The 16,291-nt window shown below is 45.6% G+C and overlaps 2 protein-coding genes across 2 annotated transcripts; one reads left to right on the top strand and one right to left on the bottom strand.

The window, feature by feature from the left end:
- On the top strand, positions 1–11,830 carry ipo4 (importin 4). Its single transcript, XM_076970671.1, has 30 exons — positions 1–398; positions 830–916; positions 1,025–1,104; positions 1,204–1,245; positions 1,352–1,481; positions 1,679–1,858; positions 2,138–2,203; positions 2,424–2,525; positions 2,615–2,698; positions 2,815–2,967; positions 3,088–3,141; positions 3,227–3,336; positions 3,426–3,534; positions 4,600–4,729; positions 4,988–5,101; positions 5,273–5,386; positions 5,492–5,615; positions 6,164–6,275; positions 6,455–6,573; positions 6,752–6,829; positions 7,006–7,063; positions 7,240–7,345; positions 7,638–7,831; positions 8,027–8,077; positions 8,182–8,307; positions 8,405–8,631; positions 8,711–8,843; positions 10,542–10,646; positions 10,733–10,802; positions 10,894–11,830. The coding sequence occupies exons 1-30, from the start codon at positions 333–335 to the stop codon at positions 11,022–11,024; spliced, it is 3,255 nt and encodes a 1,084-aa protein (XP_076826786.1). The 5' UTR covers positions 1–332; the 3' UTR covers positions 11,025–11,830.
- Positions 11,401–14,545, bottom strand: LOC143473605 (uncharacterized). The gene is made up of 3 exons (XM_076970672.1): positions 14,377–14,545; positions 13,768–13,997; positions 11,401–11,966 (listed from the first exon to the last, which is right to left on the bottom strand). Exons 1-3 carry the CDS (start codon positions 14,496–14,498, stop codon positions 11,887–11,889), a joined length of 432 nt encoding a protein of 143 aa, XP_076826787.1. The 5' UTR covers positions 14,499–14,545; the 3' UTR covers positions 11,401–11,886.
- Between the last annotated feature and the right edge of the window lie 1,746 nt (positions 14,546–16,291).

Here is a 16,291-nt window from a genome sequence, read left to right as displayed (position 1 = left end):
TCGTGCGTTCCTTCTGTGGCGCGTGCTAAGTTTGGTTAGCAACAGAACTTCGCGCGCTAGCTGGCGAGCTAACGGCCGTCTCCCGAACTTCAACCGCCGCCTGTTATTTCTCCTCAGGCCGTGTGAAAACCGCCCGACACACCACCGCATTACACATAATATCCGACTTAGTTTAGTTTCTTTTCCATTAACAAACCGGTAACGTTAGCTCGCCTCATCCCCCCGTGCTGTTTGAACGGCCGGCTGCCTGTCATTTCTTTAGCTGGTGTCGAGGGGCTTAATACAGTGTAGCGGGTTTGGTGGGTTATAGTGCGGCCACGTTCAGCTTCGACATGTCAGACGAACTGGAGCACATTCTGTCTCAGCTGACACAGCCTGATAACGCAGCCATTCAGAAGGTAAGATAAACATGTAAGTTAGGTTAAGTTTGCGAGGTTAGATAACTTATTTCACCTTTTGACTGAAATGTTTAAATGTATTCTGCTATATCAGCTATAGAATGGGCTGAATGAACGAGCTGTATAAGCTACCAAGCTCTCCAAGTTCCCTCTGAGTTAGCTGTCTATATATATATATATATATATATATATATATATATATATATATATATATATATAATACATAATATATACACACACATCTCATATACGATATGAGATGCCGGCAATAGCAATGTTGTCTGACAGTGGTCAGTGATGTAGCTAAAACACTATAGTTACATTGATTATTTGTTTTAGCAAATGTTGTGAGGTATCCAGAGAAGCAACCCATTCAAGTGTATGTTGCGTTTAATTTGCATTATAGCTTAATGTGTCGTTTCCCGTGCCAGGCCACTGCTCAGTTGAAACAGGCTTTCAAGGACCCAGCCATCATCCCAGCATTATGTGCAGTTATGACCCAGTCCACAAGTCCACAGGTAGCCCAACATGCTGGAAACATTCTTTTACAACATTCTCTTACTTTCTTACATTTTGTCATGTTATATTCTGTCAAGTTGGGGAGACACATTGTTGTTTTTGTTCAGATCCGGCAATCGGCTGCGGTCATGTTGAGAATGAGAGTGAAGAAACACTGGAAGAAGATCAGCTTAGATCATAGAGAGAGGTTGAAGATTTTATTTCAACTCTTATTTCTATAGTCATTCCGTATTTCAAATGTGGCTTAATGGAAAACACAAGACTTAACATATTTTTGATCTCCCAGTCTCAAAGCAGTGGTCTTGCAAGCCTTTCAACAAGAAACTGAGTAAGTCATTTTTTTGGCTGTGAACTTTTTTTTTTTTTTAACTTTACAAGTGCTTACAAAGTAACACTAAGTTTAATACATGCAAATGTATCTGTTTCCAATTTAGACACACAGTTCGCCACTCTCTCTCTCAGCTGAGTGCAGTGATGGTGAAACACGAGAGCCCTGACCGCTGGCCTGCGCTGCTTAAACTACTGAATGAGTCCACCCAGAGCAACAGTCCTCAAGACAGACAGGTAGTGGTCACAGTTGGTCAGATATTGATCACAGTGTAAAACGGTGCTTTTAGGTACATGCAATAATCTTCACAGTGTAAAATGGTGCTTTTAGGTACATGCAATAATCTTTTTTATCAGGACATGTTTTATTACAATCCTGGATTATACAGATGCACTGTACTCTTGATTTCTCTACATTTGACCATATTTTCTAGCTGGGTCTGCTGCTCCTTAGCAAAGTAGTGGAGTCTAACCCAGAGCCCTTCAAGCCCCACTACAAGAAACTGCTCCAGCTGTTTGCCACGGTGCTCCAGGATGGAACAAACCCAACTGCCTTGTACTACTGTATCCTCACCCTCACCGCCATCACACCTTACACCGGCACAGAGGAGATGGTTAGCAGTCATACGTGGCCACATTTTTTGGGAAAACGCATGCATTTTAAACCTAACTGACCTGAGACCATTTAGGTCATCTTAAGAAAGTGACATGAACTCTAGTGTTAAATCAGCTAAATGTGCATATATTTGTGTAAGCAGCAGAAAATAAGATTTTAAAGATGTGTGTAACCTGTTTCACAAAGAATAGAGCTTTGGTCTGGGCAAGGAGGTCGTAAATGCTCCGTGGGATTGTTGAAGAAACATTTACATTTTCTTTTCTTCCCTGTTCTTCAGAACCTGATGCGTTCATTAATCCCAAAACTGATGATTGCTCTTAAGCACCTCATTCGGGCCGACCAGGTAAGGCTTCTTTGTGCAGCGCATGCACTGATCACCTCCTTTGTTCACTTCAACTATCTGCTAAAGGCCCAAAAGCTGTGTTCTATTGTGTGCTCTTTGTTCAAGCTGAGGAACTGCAGTTCAGCATGTCTGTTCCTGCTCACTGTCTTTGGCTTGAGTTTGACATCCGACTGACCTCTTGTACATTTCACTTTCTTTGATCGATTGGTTCGTTTTGCAGGATCAGGCCGGTGAAGCCATGGAGGTTCTTGACGAATTAATGGAGAGTGAGGTTTCCATTGTGGTCCCTTATATTGCCGAGATTGTTCAGTTCTGCTTGGAAGTGGGTATTAACAATCAACTTTGTGTACAGTGTTGAGTGCTAACGTAAGAACAGGCGCGCATTAATTTGTGTGTTCACTCTTGGTTTAGGTTAGTGCAGATGGTTCACTCAGCGACTCTCTGCGTGTCAAGGCTCTGTCTTGTTTAGCCCTCCTCATAAGGCTTAAGAGCAAGGTACTCCTGTCCACTAATACACGTCATATGGAGGTTAACGCAGTGTCTGCCACCAGCTGGAGAGCCCACACTTGTTCTCAGGGAGTGGATGGATCAGTTAGTCCCTCTTCTTACAGGCTGTGTTAAAGCACAAGCTCTTGACTCCCATCCTGCAAGTAGTGTTCCCCATCTTGAGTGCGGCGCCCCCTCCTGGCGAGGAGGACCCAGAGGACGAGGAAAACGGTGACGGCAGCAGTGACAGTGAGAGCCCCAAGCATTTTGCCGCTCAGGTGCAAAATCTCCCCTTTAATCACCGGTAGTGACACTATAATGTATAAAGAAGAACTGCTCTGGCTGATGTGTGTGTGTGTGTGTGTGTGTGTGTGTGTGTGTGTGATCCCAATGAGCAGGTGATTGACACGATGGCCCTTCATATGCCTCCAGAGAAGCTTTTTAACCAACTGGTCAGTAAGCACATTCAAACATGATTAAGTTGATACCCTCTGCAGATTGTAACCTTTAATGAGTAGCGGTGTTCTTCCCTGCTAGATGCCCATGACCCAGGCGTGTCTGGCCAGTAAGAACCCGTATGAAAGGAAGGGAGGACTCATGAGTCTAGCAGTGCTGGCAGAGGGCTGTGCAGACCACATCCGCACCAAGTAGGCTGCGTTCGTCACTCAACCCTTCTCCACATACAGAAATAAATGAACCTCTTGTTACATTGTGTGTGTGTGTGTGTGTGTACCAGGATGCTGTCATCCATGCTGCAAACAGTGTGTCACAGCCTATCTGACGATAATCAGGTCGTGCGGAGTGCAGGACTGTTTGCACTGGGTCAGTTTTCTGAGTACCTACAGGTAAGATGGTGTATGTTTAAGCCCATGCGGTGTAATGAGCACATCTACATTGGGGGGGGGGGGGGGGGGGGGGGGGGGTGAGCAGGGTTCTTCCTGCCTCAGAATGGGTGGAGGTGCTATTATCCTGATCCTGGGCGCACATATGCAAATGCACCGTATCTCCCTCTGAGTCAAGCAGACACATTTTTGCGAGCAGTGCAGGTGTACTTATGTAGTTAGAGTAATTTTGAACGAAGATGTTGAAATTCGTATCGAATATAAACAAACTACTGTTTTCATTAGAGTTAACAGTGGAGGTTTTGAGGTGCATTGGCATAAATGCAGCTTAACCAGTTCACCAAATCCGGTCGCTAACATGAATTGTTGCGTTTCCTGGGCACAACTTTGCTTTAAGTGCTAGTGAAAAGAGCGTGGATCAGGTGTTGCATTCAGCGTAGCCGTCCATCACATTTGCATGTCTTTAAGAGTCAGGTGCTCAGACATGCGTCTTTATCACTGAATGGAGATCATTGCTGGGACTGAAAGGAAGAGGAGCTCTAAAGGTTTTACCACTGTGTTTGTCCAGCCTCATTTAAAATACGCTTGTAAGGCAGGACTATTTTCTACTTATTTTAATTACAAATAATTTGTTTAGTTTCACAAAATATTAGATGTCCGATTCTCTTCATAATGTGACTGTATACTCAAACATTTTCTGGTCCTGCCATTAAAAACACATGTTTTGTTTTATTGAATAAAACAACAGTAGCATGTAAATGATCTCATAAGTGAATCCCAGACTGCTTACAGAGGGAACACTTTACTGAATTAATTTCAGTGAAGTGCACAGTGTACCTAGCACAGGGTACTGTTTTTGCCCATCTTCAAAGCAGTGCGACACTTGTTGGATAAAAAATAAAATGGCACTTGTTCGGAAATAAGGGTTCCAAGACGCCCTAGTGTTTGACAAAAGTCATAACTGTGGCAAGTTGTAATTCTCCATGCAGGAAAAACCACATGTAATTTAAGGCAGTGATATTTAGAGTGAGCACATCAAGTGAGTGTTTTGATTTGTGTCTCCTGCAGCCTGAAGTGAGTAAATACCACGCAGAGCTGATGCCATTGTTACTGGGATACATGTCTTCTCTGAAAGAGGCCAAAATCGGCCACGTCACCAAAGCTTTCTATGCCCTGGAGAACTTCTTGGAGAACCTGGGTAAGAAGGTGGCACAACCTGCCATACAGGTGACCAGAATAACACAACAGCACCAGGATGATCTCAACTATTCAGCCATTGTTATAATCTGCTATAATGGTGCACATGATAAACTGACTTTTATTTTTTAATTCACATGATGTAAGGTGGGGGTTTGGGGGTGATGGGGTGTGTGTGTGTGGTGGAGGGGGGGCGGTTTGTTCTTTCATTTCTTATGCTAATGATAACGCATGTTCACTTCCTCCCCCTCATGACCAGGTGATGATATTCAGTCTTACCTGCCCACTCTTATGGAGACCATGCTCTCAGCACTCAACAACGCAGACAGCCTCAAACTGAAGGAGCTTGCTGTCAGTGCTATAGGAGCCATAGGTACCACGACACAGCCAGGAAACATCAGACCATTAACTATAGCTGAATCTCCATGAAGACATGCCTTTCTACATAAAGGGATCTCTGCCTTGGTTATACCGTTCATTAAATTATTTCCTCAGTGGTTGTTGTCCCCCAAACTAATAATGTTTTTCACTTCTTCCCTCCCAGCTAATGCTGCCAAAGAGATGCTGGTGCCCTATTTCTGCCCTGTGATAGACAATCTGAAGGGTTTCCTGACGGATACACGGGAGGAGATGAGGTCATTGCAGACCCAGGCTCTGGGTAGGGATCACAAAAAGTACCTTTTTATTTAGAAATGTTGTGTTCTATCTTTAAAGTTGCAATGAGAGCCTTTACACTCTCTCTCTCCCTCGCTTCCCCCCCCAGACACACTCTCTGTATTAGCCCGTACCGTTGGTAAAGATGTGTTCAGTCCGTTGGCAGCGGAGTGTGTGCTGCTGGGTCTGAACCTCACTAATGCTGTGGATGATCCGGACCTGCGCCGATGCACGTACGAAGCCTTAGTGATCAACTCTTCCAGAAGTGGAGCATGGGGGATGTAGTCCTGCCACTGTAGTACTGGATGTAGTCCTGCCACTGTAGTACATTTACATTTATAGCATTTGGCAGACGCCCTTATCCAGAGCGACTTACATTTTTATCTCATTCAAGTGAGCAGTTGAGGGTTAGGGCCTTGCCCAGGAGCACCTCAGTCATGGCCTCTGGTCTGGGGATCGAACCCACGACCCTCTGGTCACAAGACCAGTTCCCTACCACTAGGCCATGACTGCCATGCCTGTAGTACTGTATGTAGTCCTGTAGTCCTGCCACTCTCCCAAAGTCTTATCACAGCCTTTTCTCCACCCAACTGTTATGACATTTACACAATTTACAGAATTTACTTTAATTCTCAGAAAAATGACCTCGGCTACCAATATATATCTCTCTCTCTCTCTCTCTCTCTCTCTCTCTCTCTCTCTCTCTCTCTCTCTCTCTCTCTCTCTCTCTCTCTCTCTCTCTCTCCCTCCCCCCCCCCCCCCCTTCTGCTCCTCCCACCAGGTACAGCTTGTTTTCAGCTGTGTCTACCATCAGTCCAGAGAGTCTGAATCCTCACCTTACTGCCATTACTACACTAATGCTGCTCTCACTCAAATCCACAGAGGGCGTGACGGTAAGAGCTTTCTGTGTTGTAGTATTACTTCTACAAAACTCTAGAACCTCTAATGATCTTAATTAAATATACACTACCTTTCTAAAATCTGGACACCAGTAAATAAATAAATGTTCGGTTTAATCTGTGAACTACTGAATACACCGAGGCTTAAGAGTTGCATTTCCACCACCCCTCAGGCTCATGTAGAGGAGGACAAGCAGTTTGTTCTCCTGGACGATGACGATGATGATGATGATGATGAGGGCAGTGCAGTGTTGGAGGAAGATGGAGAGAATGATCTGGAAGATGTTACTGGGTAATTTAGCAATGACATATTTGTGGGGTTTTTTTGTTTTGCATTATATTATTTCTCTCACTTAAAAGGCGTGTATAGAATAATGTCTTCATATTGTACCCCCTCCCACCTTTTAACGTTTAAGGTATTTTTGGTTATTGATGCAATTAAAAAAACAATTAAAAACCCCATTTCATAGGTTCAGTGTGGAAAATGCGTACATTGATGAGAAAGAGGATGCTTGTGATGCCCTGGGGGAAATTGCCTTCAGCACTGGGTAAAGAGCCTACTTTACTACTTACACTTTTACACACACACACACACACACACACACACACACACACACACACACACACGTGTATCATTTACATCAGATCATGCCTTACCTACTTCAGATGTAGGTGAATCTTTGCACACACACCCTGACTAATGAAGTGGTTCTCCTGTTCTCAGTGCTGCATTCCAGCCCTTTCTTGAGCCGAGCTTTGAACAAGTCTATGAGCTACGTGATGTAAGTTCTGAATGAGAGAGAGAGAGAGAGAGAGAGAGTGAGTGTGTGTGTGTGCGCATGAGAAAGTGGGTAATGGATTCATGTGGATAAATGCACATGCATGTCTTCTCATGCAATAAATGTTTGTGTGTGTGTGTGTGTCCATCCCCACATGCATGTGTGCGCATGCACATCAGTTTCCGCATGAGGACGTGAGGAGAGCTGCCTTCGGTGCCATGGGCCACTTCTGCCGAGCTCAGCACAAAGTGTGGCAGGAGAATCGTACTGAGGTTAATCACCAGGGTGCGTGTCTGTCTCTCTCTCTCTCTCTCTCACACACACACACACACACACACACACACACACACACACACACCACTCACTCTGTGTCTCTCCATCCTTCTCTCACCAACACAAATTTAGATTTTTCTTATTTGCACTGATTTTAAACTACACATCACAGGTTGTACATTTAAAAATCTTTCCCCTCTCTGACCTCTGCTTTGTTTATGAGCTCTCCAAGAAGTTAATGAATGTCTTTTTTACCCAGCGCCTTATGCCGTGTGTGTGTGTGTGTGCGTGTGTGTGTGTACAGCCCTACAGAAGCTGCTGGGCGTGGTGCTGCCCTGTTTCCTGGAGGCGGTGCAGCAGGAGCGTGAGCGTCACGTGGTGATGGGGGTTCTGGAGGCCATGAACGCCGTGGTCAAGGCCTGCAGGGAGGAGGCGCTGCAGAGCCCAGGCAGGCTGGCCCAGATCAGCCAGGCCATCGGCGCCGTGCTGAAGAAGAAGGTGAAGACTCCCCGCCTGGGCTACAGCTACAGCAGAGCCCCGTTGGCCAAGACCAGGGAGCCACCTGCTGCTGCTCATTACAACGGGTTATTTGATTAGGGCTTAGTTGGTTGTAATGAGTAGTTTCTAGAGGGCTGCGCTTCATATGGTTTAGTGTCTTCTTCAATCTGCCCCTCTCACACTCTCCTTTCACAGACTGTTTGTCAGGATGGAGGAGGGGATGAGACGGACGACGATGACCAACAGGTCCTTCATTTTCATCTCCTCATCTTCTCACCCACTGACCTGAAACGGGCAGGAATACTGTACGCTGTCAGGATGCCGTGTCGAGACCTTGTCGTGTGTCGTAGGCCGAGTACGACGCCATGCTGCAGGAGTTCGCCGGCGAGGGAATTCCCATCCTGGCTTCAGTCGCTCCTGCCGAGACCTTCTACCCACATCTCAACGACCTGCTGCCCCTCATCGTGAACAAAGCAGTGAGACCCCTTTAACAAAAATACATGTACCAGTAACCTGCCACTGGGCTCCACCAGAGTAACCCCAGAACCCCGTCCCCTCTGATCTGGCCCGCAGAAGCCGTCGTGCACCGAGGCGGACCGCTCCTTCTCCATCGGCACGCTGGGCGAGACCCTGCAGTCCCTGGCGGACGCGCAGGGGGGCGGGGCCGTGGCCGGACGGCTGTCCAATCGGCTGCTGCCTGTGCTCGTGGCTGGGGTTAAGGACAGCGATGCCGAGGTGCGGAACAACAGCGTGTTTGGGCTGGGGGCTCTGGCTCAGGCGGCCGGGCCCATCGTCGCCTCGTATCCTTCTCTGAGAGCTCTCTCTTCTGCATCTGAAAAATACCTGTATTGTCGGTTCCTCCTTCACTGTGGCCTGCAGCGATTACCCGATGATGCTGTCTCTCTTCTCCAACCTCCTGGTGAAAGAGTCGGACCGCAGGGTGATCGACAATCTGTGCGCTGCCCTGTGCAGGATGATCGTGAGCCATGTGGATGGTGTCCCACTTGAACAGGTACTGCGCCGGCCTGGGGGGGCCAGTGTCCCGTCCGTCTTCAGGACCCCGAGCAGTTTTGTTTTGTTAGTGCTATAAATCATAAAGTTGTAATGTCTAAGGCATGGGTTAAAGTTCTCTGTCACTACGACAGATTTCCGTCATTTGGTTTTTTTGGGGGAAAAATCCGTCGAATCATAATAAACCACACACATGCGTGCTATCTGCTTTGAGGCCGAAATATGATCCCCTCACTGGATCTTCACCGCTGACGGCGGTGTCATTTGATTGACTTGCGGGTCATCCCGCCTTCTGATTTTCGGACATTACGTAGAAAAGTTACCTCCCTCCTGCCTGGCTGGATTATACTTTTGCGAGTTACCGTAGCGCGTGACTCCGCACAAGAGTGCTGGAATTTAGGCTAAAGTACTTGAAAATGCTTGAAATTGTAGCTACTTCGTTTCACAACAAATATCTGTCTGACTGAACAGTTCTCTTGTATTACGTTGAGCCTCTTGTAATTCCAGGACGAAACAAGAGAGAACGTGAAGACGTTAAGATTGGGTGTTTTGAAAGTAAACAACCATTAAATAATGTGATAAAGCGAATTATTTCGAATCATTTCGAGTATATTAAGTTTATATTATATCGAGTATATTAAGTTAATTAAGTTTAACGTGCTGGGAAATATTGAAATGGACCTTGAAAGTGACGTACAAGTGCTTTAATTCCACCTTGTAAAGGTGTATAAACGCAAACATGACGTGCGTTGTCGATTCGCGAGGTCGTGCACCTCTCCAATTTTGTAACTTCACGCATGCCGAGCCTCAGCGCAAAGTCATGTTTGCAGGGTGCGTTTCTTCCATTTAAAATGTCAACTTTTTTATTTATAAACCAATTTAACATGGCTGGTGGTGTTCTGTTTGTATTTAAAAGCTCTATCCAGTGGTGTGATTTAATTTGCCATTTTTGGACATTTAATTTTTTTGTAACATACCTACTTAGCAGGTAATCTTACTGCTTATGTTTTTGCAATAGTGAATCTGATAAAAACAAGAGAGCTTCATACCTTTTAAAACTCACCAGGATTCACTAAATTTGACTTGATCTTTTAATAATTTTCTGGAGGAGGACCCCCAGATAACTCCATTATATAAACATTTATGTACATTTATTGCTCAGATGTTGCATTTTGTCGCTTCATAGATTCTCTCTTCTCTCCTTACACAGGCTGTTTAGATAAATATATTTTATAAATGTGTTTATTGTGTAGAATTAGGCAAAAGAGGCCTTGACCCAACTACACCACATTGTCAGTGATTGCTGGCATTGTCTTTTTCATTCATCAGTCAAATGAAAATTTCTTGCTTTAACCCATAGTCTAAGGTAAGCTGGAGTAGGGACACTGCAGACAGAGTGGACAGAGTTGTGCTCGTTTATCGCGAAGGGACTTGCTTCCTCCCACTCGTGTCCTTTTTTGGAAGTTTGATGGAATTTTTATCATTCGTTCATTCGTTTCATCAAATGCCTCTAGGGGGCATCTTCTCTAACATCATCTATAATATATGTACACTCTCTGGCCACTTCATTTGGTGTAGCTTGCTAGTACCAGCAGGTCTCCTGCTGCTGCAGTCTGTCTGCGTCACGGTGGTGTTTTGCATACCTGAGTAGTAATTCGCCTTCCTGTTGTCTTGGTCCTGGACCATATCTACACGTCAGGTGTTTCCTGCTCTCCTGGCCCGCCTCCCTCTGCAGGAGGACATGGAGGAAAATAAGACGGTCTACGGCTGCCTGGCCTTCCTCTATTCCCACAGCCCAGCGCTGGTAATGCTCCATTCATTCCTGTCAGCCTGTGTCCTGTTGTTCTATTCTAGTTATTGATACTATAACTCAATTATTTCTCATTTCAGGTTGTTGGTCATATGGCGCCAGTGCTGTCTGCTGCAACACACACGCTGGGGACGAAAGACGTCGATGCAGGTGACGGTGGTGGACTTCTGTTTGCTTCTCCTTGTCGGATATCCAGTGATCTGATGTTGAATTCTGTTCACTTTGCTCTTGTCCCCGTTAGACACCCAGAACACGGTCATCATGTTGCTGAGGGATGTTGCCCACCGATATTCCCAGGAGTTTCAGAGTGCTGTGATGTCACTTCCTGCCGAACAGAGGACCAAGCTGACGGCAGCCGTTGCTCAGTCGTAGCTCGGCTTCCTCTCCACCGCTCCCGCTGGAATGATGAATTTCTAATGGGATTTTTTACTACATGAGACCTTAACCGTTGGAGTTCTCCACACTGGGGCACTTCCCTACTAAACTGTTCTGGGGCAGCGGTGTTCAGTCTCACTGTCATTTGTCACACTCTTTTTTTTCTTGAATTGTTATTTGCTAGTCGGCTCTGCTGCTTCTGTAACAACAGAGTGAAGCTATGAGTGAAACTATGAATTCACCAAAGGAAGAAGTGGTATTCAAATACATGCTTGTCACTCTATATTTGGCATACATCACTCCACAAATCTGCAGTCATGCTGATATCGCCACTTGGGTTGTTAAATGAACTGTTAATCATTTTTATGAAACATTTTTATTTATGAAATATTTAGATTTTTAGAGGCAAGTCCATAGTAGCTCAGAACGAGTACAAATATTCCCACAGTGTGCTCAAAATGTTTAATGTCCAGAAATTACATAATAACAAACTGGTTAAGATGACAAGCAGATATATTTAAAGGATATGCAAATTGTTAACAATTCATTTAAAATAAGCTTCTACTGAATGGGATGAGCGAGTAAGGTTTGTCAGTTGCTTTACACACATGCAGTGAATTGTAACCACCATTTGTGGAATGTTTGAGTTTTCTCCTTTAACTAAATTCCCACCCAAGCCAGGACTAAACTCCCTGAAATAACACGTTTGTATTCAGGCAGTGCTATAGTAGTCGGTATGGTGTGGGTAAATGCAGTTCAAAGAAACAGGACCCTGATTAAAATGCGTTGTGGTGTTCGCTTGCTCTGGCTGGTGGTTTCAGTGTTTGTGGGAGACTGTTCACTCCACACTAGGCAGCTCTCATGGTTCCTCTTTGTTCTCCAGTTGGGCCTGGGTGTCCACGGCCAGCGTCATCTCTACGGGCTGTAGCCCATTTTCAGCTGTACAAAAAAACACAAACTTCTGTTTCTTCGCTACTTACAGCAGACTGGGCTGTTCAGTTCTGCACAAACAGGACAAATGCATCTTGTGCTCCTAAAGTGAGTGAGCAGCAGATACTGAAGCTGAGAGTGGAGAGTTAGGCTGCTTCACATTACTGAAGCTGAGAGTGGTGAATTAGCCCGCTTCACATTACTGAAGCTGAGAGTGGAGAGTTAGGCCGCTTCACGTTACTGAAGCTGAGAGTGGTGAATTAGCCCACTTCACATTACTGAAGCTAAGAGTGGAGAGTTAGGCTGCTTCACGTTACTGAAGCTGAGAGTGGTGAATTAGCCCGCTTCACATTACTGAAGCTGAGAGTGGAGAGTTAGGCCGCTACACGTTACTGAAGCTGAGAGTGGTGAATTAGCCCGCTTCACATTACTGAAGCTGAGAGTGGAGAGTTAGGCCGCTTCACGTTACTGAAGCTGAGAGTGGTGAATTAGCCCACTTCACATTACTGAAGCTGAGAGTGGAGAGTTAGGCTGCTTCACGTTACTGAAGCTGAGAGTGGTGAATTAGCCCGCTTCACATTACTGAAGCTGAGAGTGGAGAGTTAGGCCGCTTCACGTTACTGAAGCTGAGAGTGGTGAATTAGCCCACTTCACATTACTGAAGCTGAGAGTGGAGAGTTAGGCCGCTTCACGTTACTGAAGCTGAGAGTGGTGAATTAGCCCACTTCACATTACTGAAGCTGAGAGTGGAGAGTTAGGCTGCTTCACGTTACTGAAGCTGAGAGTGGTGAATTAGCCCGCTTCACATTACTGAAGCTGAGAGTGGAGAGTTAGGCCGCTTCACGTTACTGAAGCTGAGAGTGGTGAATTAGCCCGCTTCACATTACTGAAGCTGAGAGTGGAGAGTTAGGCTGCTTCACGTTACTGAAGCTGAGAGTGGTGAATTAGCCCACTTCACATTACTGAAGCTGAGAGTGGAGAGTTAGGCCGCTTCACGTTACTGAAGCTGAGAGTGGTGAATTAGCCCGCTTCACATTACTGAAGCTGAGAGTGGAGAGTTAGCCCGCTATACGTTACTGAAGCTGAGAGTGGAGAGTTAGCCCGCTTCACGTTACTGAAGCTGAGAGTGGAGAGTTAGCCCGCTTCACATTACTAAAGCTGAGAGTGGTGAGTTAGCCCGCTTCACATTACTGAAGCTGAGAGTGGAGAGTTGGCCCGCTTCACATTACTGAAGCTGAGAGTGGTGAGTTGGCCCACTTCACATTACTGAAGCTGAGAGTGGTGAGTTGGCCCGCTTCACATGACTGAAGCTGAGAGTGGTGAGTTACCCCGCTTCACATGACTGAAGCTGAGAGTGGTGAGTTAGCCCGCTTCACATTACTGAAGCTGAGAGTGGCGAATTGACCCCCTTCACACGTTACTAGAGGCCTTGGGACGAACTGTAAAACCGTCAGTGTTACAGAGCATGATTTCAGTATGGCAAAGTCAAATTACCATTACCAAGACTAGGGCTCCTGTAGGACACAATGTTCACATGCAGGGGATAACAGGCTTTCTTTGTGATATCTGTTTAGACCTGTGTTTTTATTTGAGTTGGGCTCAATGAACACACCTTTCTGGTCATATGCTGTACTGGACTTATTTTAAAAATTTCAGTCGTCCGCATTGGACATGAACATAAGTAAATAATGCCTTCATTTTCAGCTCGTGAAGGAAGTGGAAAGGTGTTCTCCTAATGTCACCATCTTCCCTTTCTATAGTGTCTTCAATAGCCATTTTGAGATTAAAGTGAATGGCTGGTTCTCCTCACCAGGCAGAAGGTAGGGCCAGGGCAGGATGGCCACCCCGCTGCGGCAGTACGCTCGGTCCGTGTGCGACTCGGTGCTGTAGAGAACTTCCTGGCACTTGTCCCGTCCGGGGGGCTGCGCTCTAACTCGCACCTCCAGCACCGTCACTTCCTTCTCCTTCAGTTTCCCGGACCTGCTCCTCACCTGCGTGCGCTTGGTGTCCACCCACACCACCTGCTCCTTTACAGCTGATCTATACACACACACACTAATCACTACCCAGAACACACTCAGAATAACAGCTAGTGATGGTCAGACATCGCTAGGAGCAACATGACTGATAAATGATCTTGGGACACTTGGCAATAAATGAATCTCCATTTTATGAGAAGAATTACGGTAATTGCATGCATTAGCAGTTACATTTGAGCAGTTTTCAACACAATTCTTCAAATAAAACTAGTTGCAGTGGCCCACTGCTAGGTTAAATTTAAAGTAAAATGAGATAGTTATACTTTTTGTATACAATGTAAAACCATAGGAAGTTTAACTTATACAGTTCTGTACTGTTACTACATTTCCACATACAGTTGAAGATGCACTCTGGTAATTTATATAAGTTAAGAACTCACTCCTCAATGCCCAGGTCCGCCAGTGTGGTGTTCAAGAAAGGAAAGTTCTGCTCGGGGCTTATCACCTCGATAGGCAGAGATACACACATGGGAATCTCCTTCTCCACCTCAACCCGTACCATGTTCTCACTGTGAGTCCGATCTTTCCCCTGCGGTTTTCCGAGGCTGCCCGCCGTCCTGGGGTTCCTGCTGCGAGCACTGTCCTGCCAGCCTCACTGGCTACTTGACATTGGATGTTTCTATTGTGTTTTCTCAAATTGTGGCTTTTCTACCTACACTGGCAATCCTGTGCGCCTCTGGTAAACTGGAACAAGTCTGTAGCTGTGAAAGATCTCCTCTGTACGCAGAAGGCGCCCTGGGTGTAGGAAACAACCTTAGACACTGAGGCCTGTGGCAATTTAAAGGACCGGTGTGAATGTGTGCAATGTTGTGCTACCCCGCGAGGTTTATTAGACTGTCAGACACAGACAAACGAGCGTGTGAGATGTTTCTGCACGGCGAGCGCTTGTCTTCGCGTGGACGTCTGCTGCGCTCCACAGATCACCACAAAACGAGTCATCACGTCGTCACCGGTGTCGCGCGCTGCGGTGGCGTCACTCGCGCGCTCACGGGCGTTTTCACAATTCACGGATAACTACGACAATTTTTCGTGATGATTTACACACTTAAATGGACCTGTGAGGTCAAAATGTCATGAATGTCACGTACATATTTTTGTTCTGTTTATGTCACTGATGAATTAACAGTGTACATGTATCGTTTTATTCTCACTATTGAAACCGATATGTATATAATCGTTAAGTCAAGCATGTAAGTAGAAAATGCCCACTTGTCATTTAACCTTTAGCTGTGACAGACGGTCGAAAAAAGTGATTTACTAAGTGCTCACAGAAACGTGCCACATTTTAATTCCTTTAGAAAACGCCCCTAACTTTCCCCTTTCGCTTGTGTGCATGTAGGTGACATCTGTCATGGTCATGTATGGCATCTCAACGGCCTTCCTGTTTAACTACCCTCATCACGACTGAATGGGATCTGTTATAAGTAGTTATAAGCTGTCATAACATGTCAGGTGCACTATAAAAAACGGAGACAGGCCGAGTCTATTTAGCTATTCCCATGCAATTTTTATACACTATATTTCATGCTTATTTCACACTGTGGATGGTATATATTCGCTAAGTGAGGAGAAACATGTTCCTGACAGATAGACCGAAAGTGTTTCAGAGATTTGGGCCATTATGGCAGATACATCATGTTCAGACTGTAAAGGAAAGGGAGCTCTCCTCGCAGGTTATTAAAAGTGACTAAGAGATTGCACTAAATAGAGGAATATGCAGAAATTCCCACCAGAACCTGCCGGAGTGTGAGGATAAATGACCGGTATAAACGCAGTATAATAAGAGCACAGGGGATGCTCAAAGGCCCGTCTGCTGGCACCTGTGTTGGGTCTCCAGTGTTTTCCTCTGGGGCAACACTGGGCATAATTTATTATTCCTATAATGAAATGACAAGCTGTATAATTAGAATTTCACTTCTGTGTCATTTAGTATATAATCGTTTTGTTCCAGTATTGCTTACTGGAACTGTAATGCTACTGTTGGGGGTCCATCAGTTTCAGAAAGCATATGAACTGCAGGTCACCATCCAAATAAATCTCTCTGGCAGGTATGTAGCAAACGCACAATATAAACATACAGCGTGATGCACGTCAGTTGTACGGCATTAAATTCACCAGCAAATGAACCTGTGTGACACCGGCTTAGCACGGGCGGCCTTCTGGGCTTGTGGCAGGCTGCTGCCACATTCCTGCAGGGCAGTTCATGTCCCCGTTCCATTGTGTGAAGTAAGCCAGCTATGAGATCAGAGCTGTATTCTGCCAGCCAGGCGCAGAAGCAGAGGTCAAACGCTGCCT

The sequence above is a fragment of the Brachyhypopomus gauderio genome, chromosome 13 (genome assembly GCF_052324685.1).
Source record: "Brachyhypopomus gauderio isolate BG-103 chromosome 13, BGAUD_0.2, whole genome shotgun sequence".
In the NCBI taxonomy this organism is placed as follows: domain Eukaryota; kingdom Metazoa; phylum Chordata; class Actinopteri; order Gymnotiformes; family Hypopomidae; genus Brachyhypopomus; species Brachyhypopomus gauderio.
This window is presented reverse-complemented; position numbering and strand designations above follow the sequence as displayed.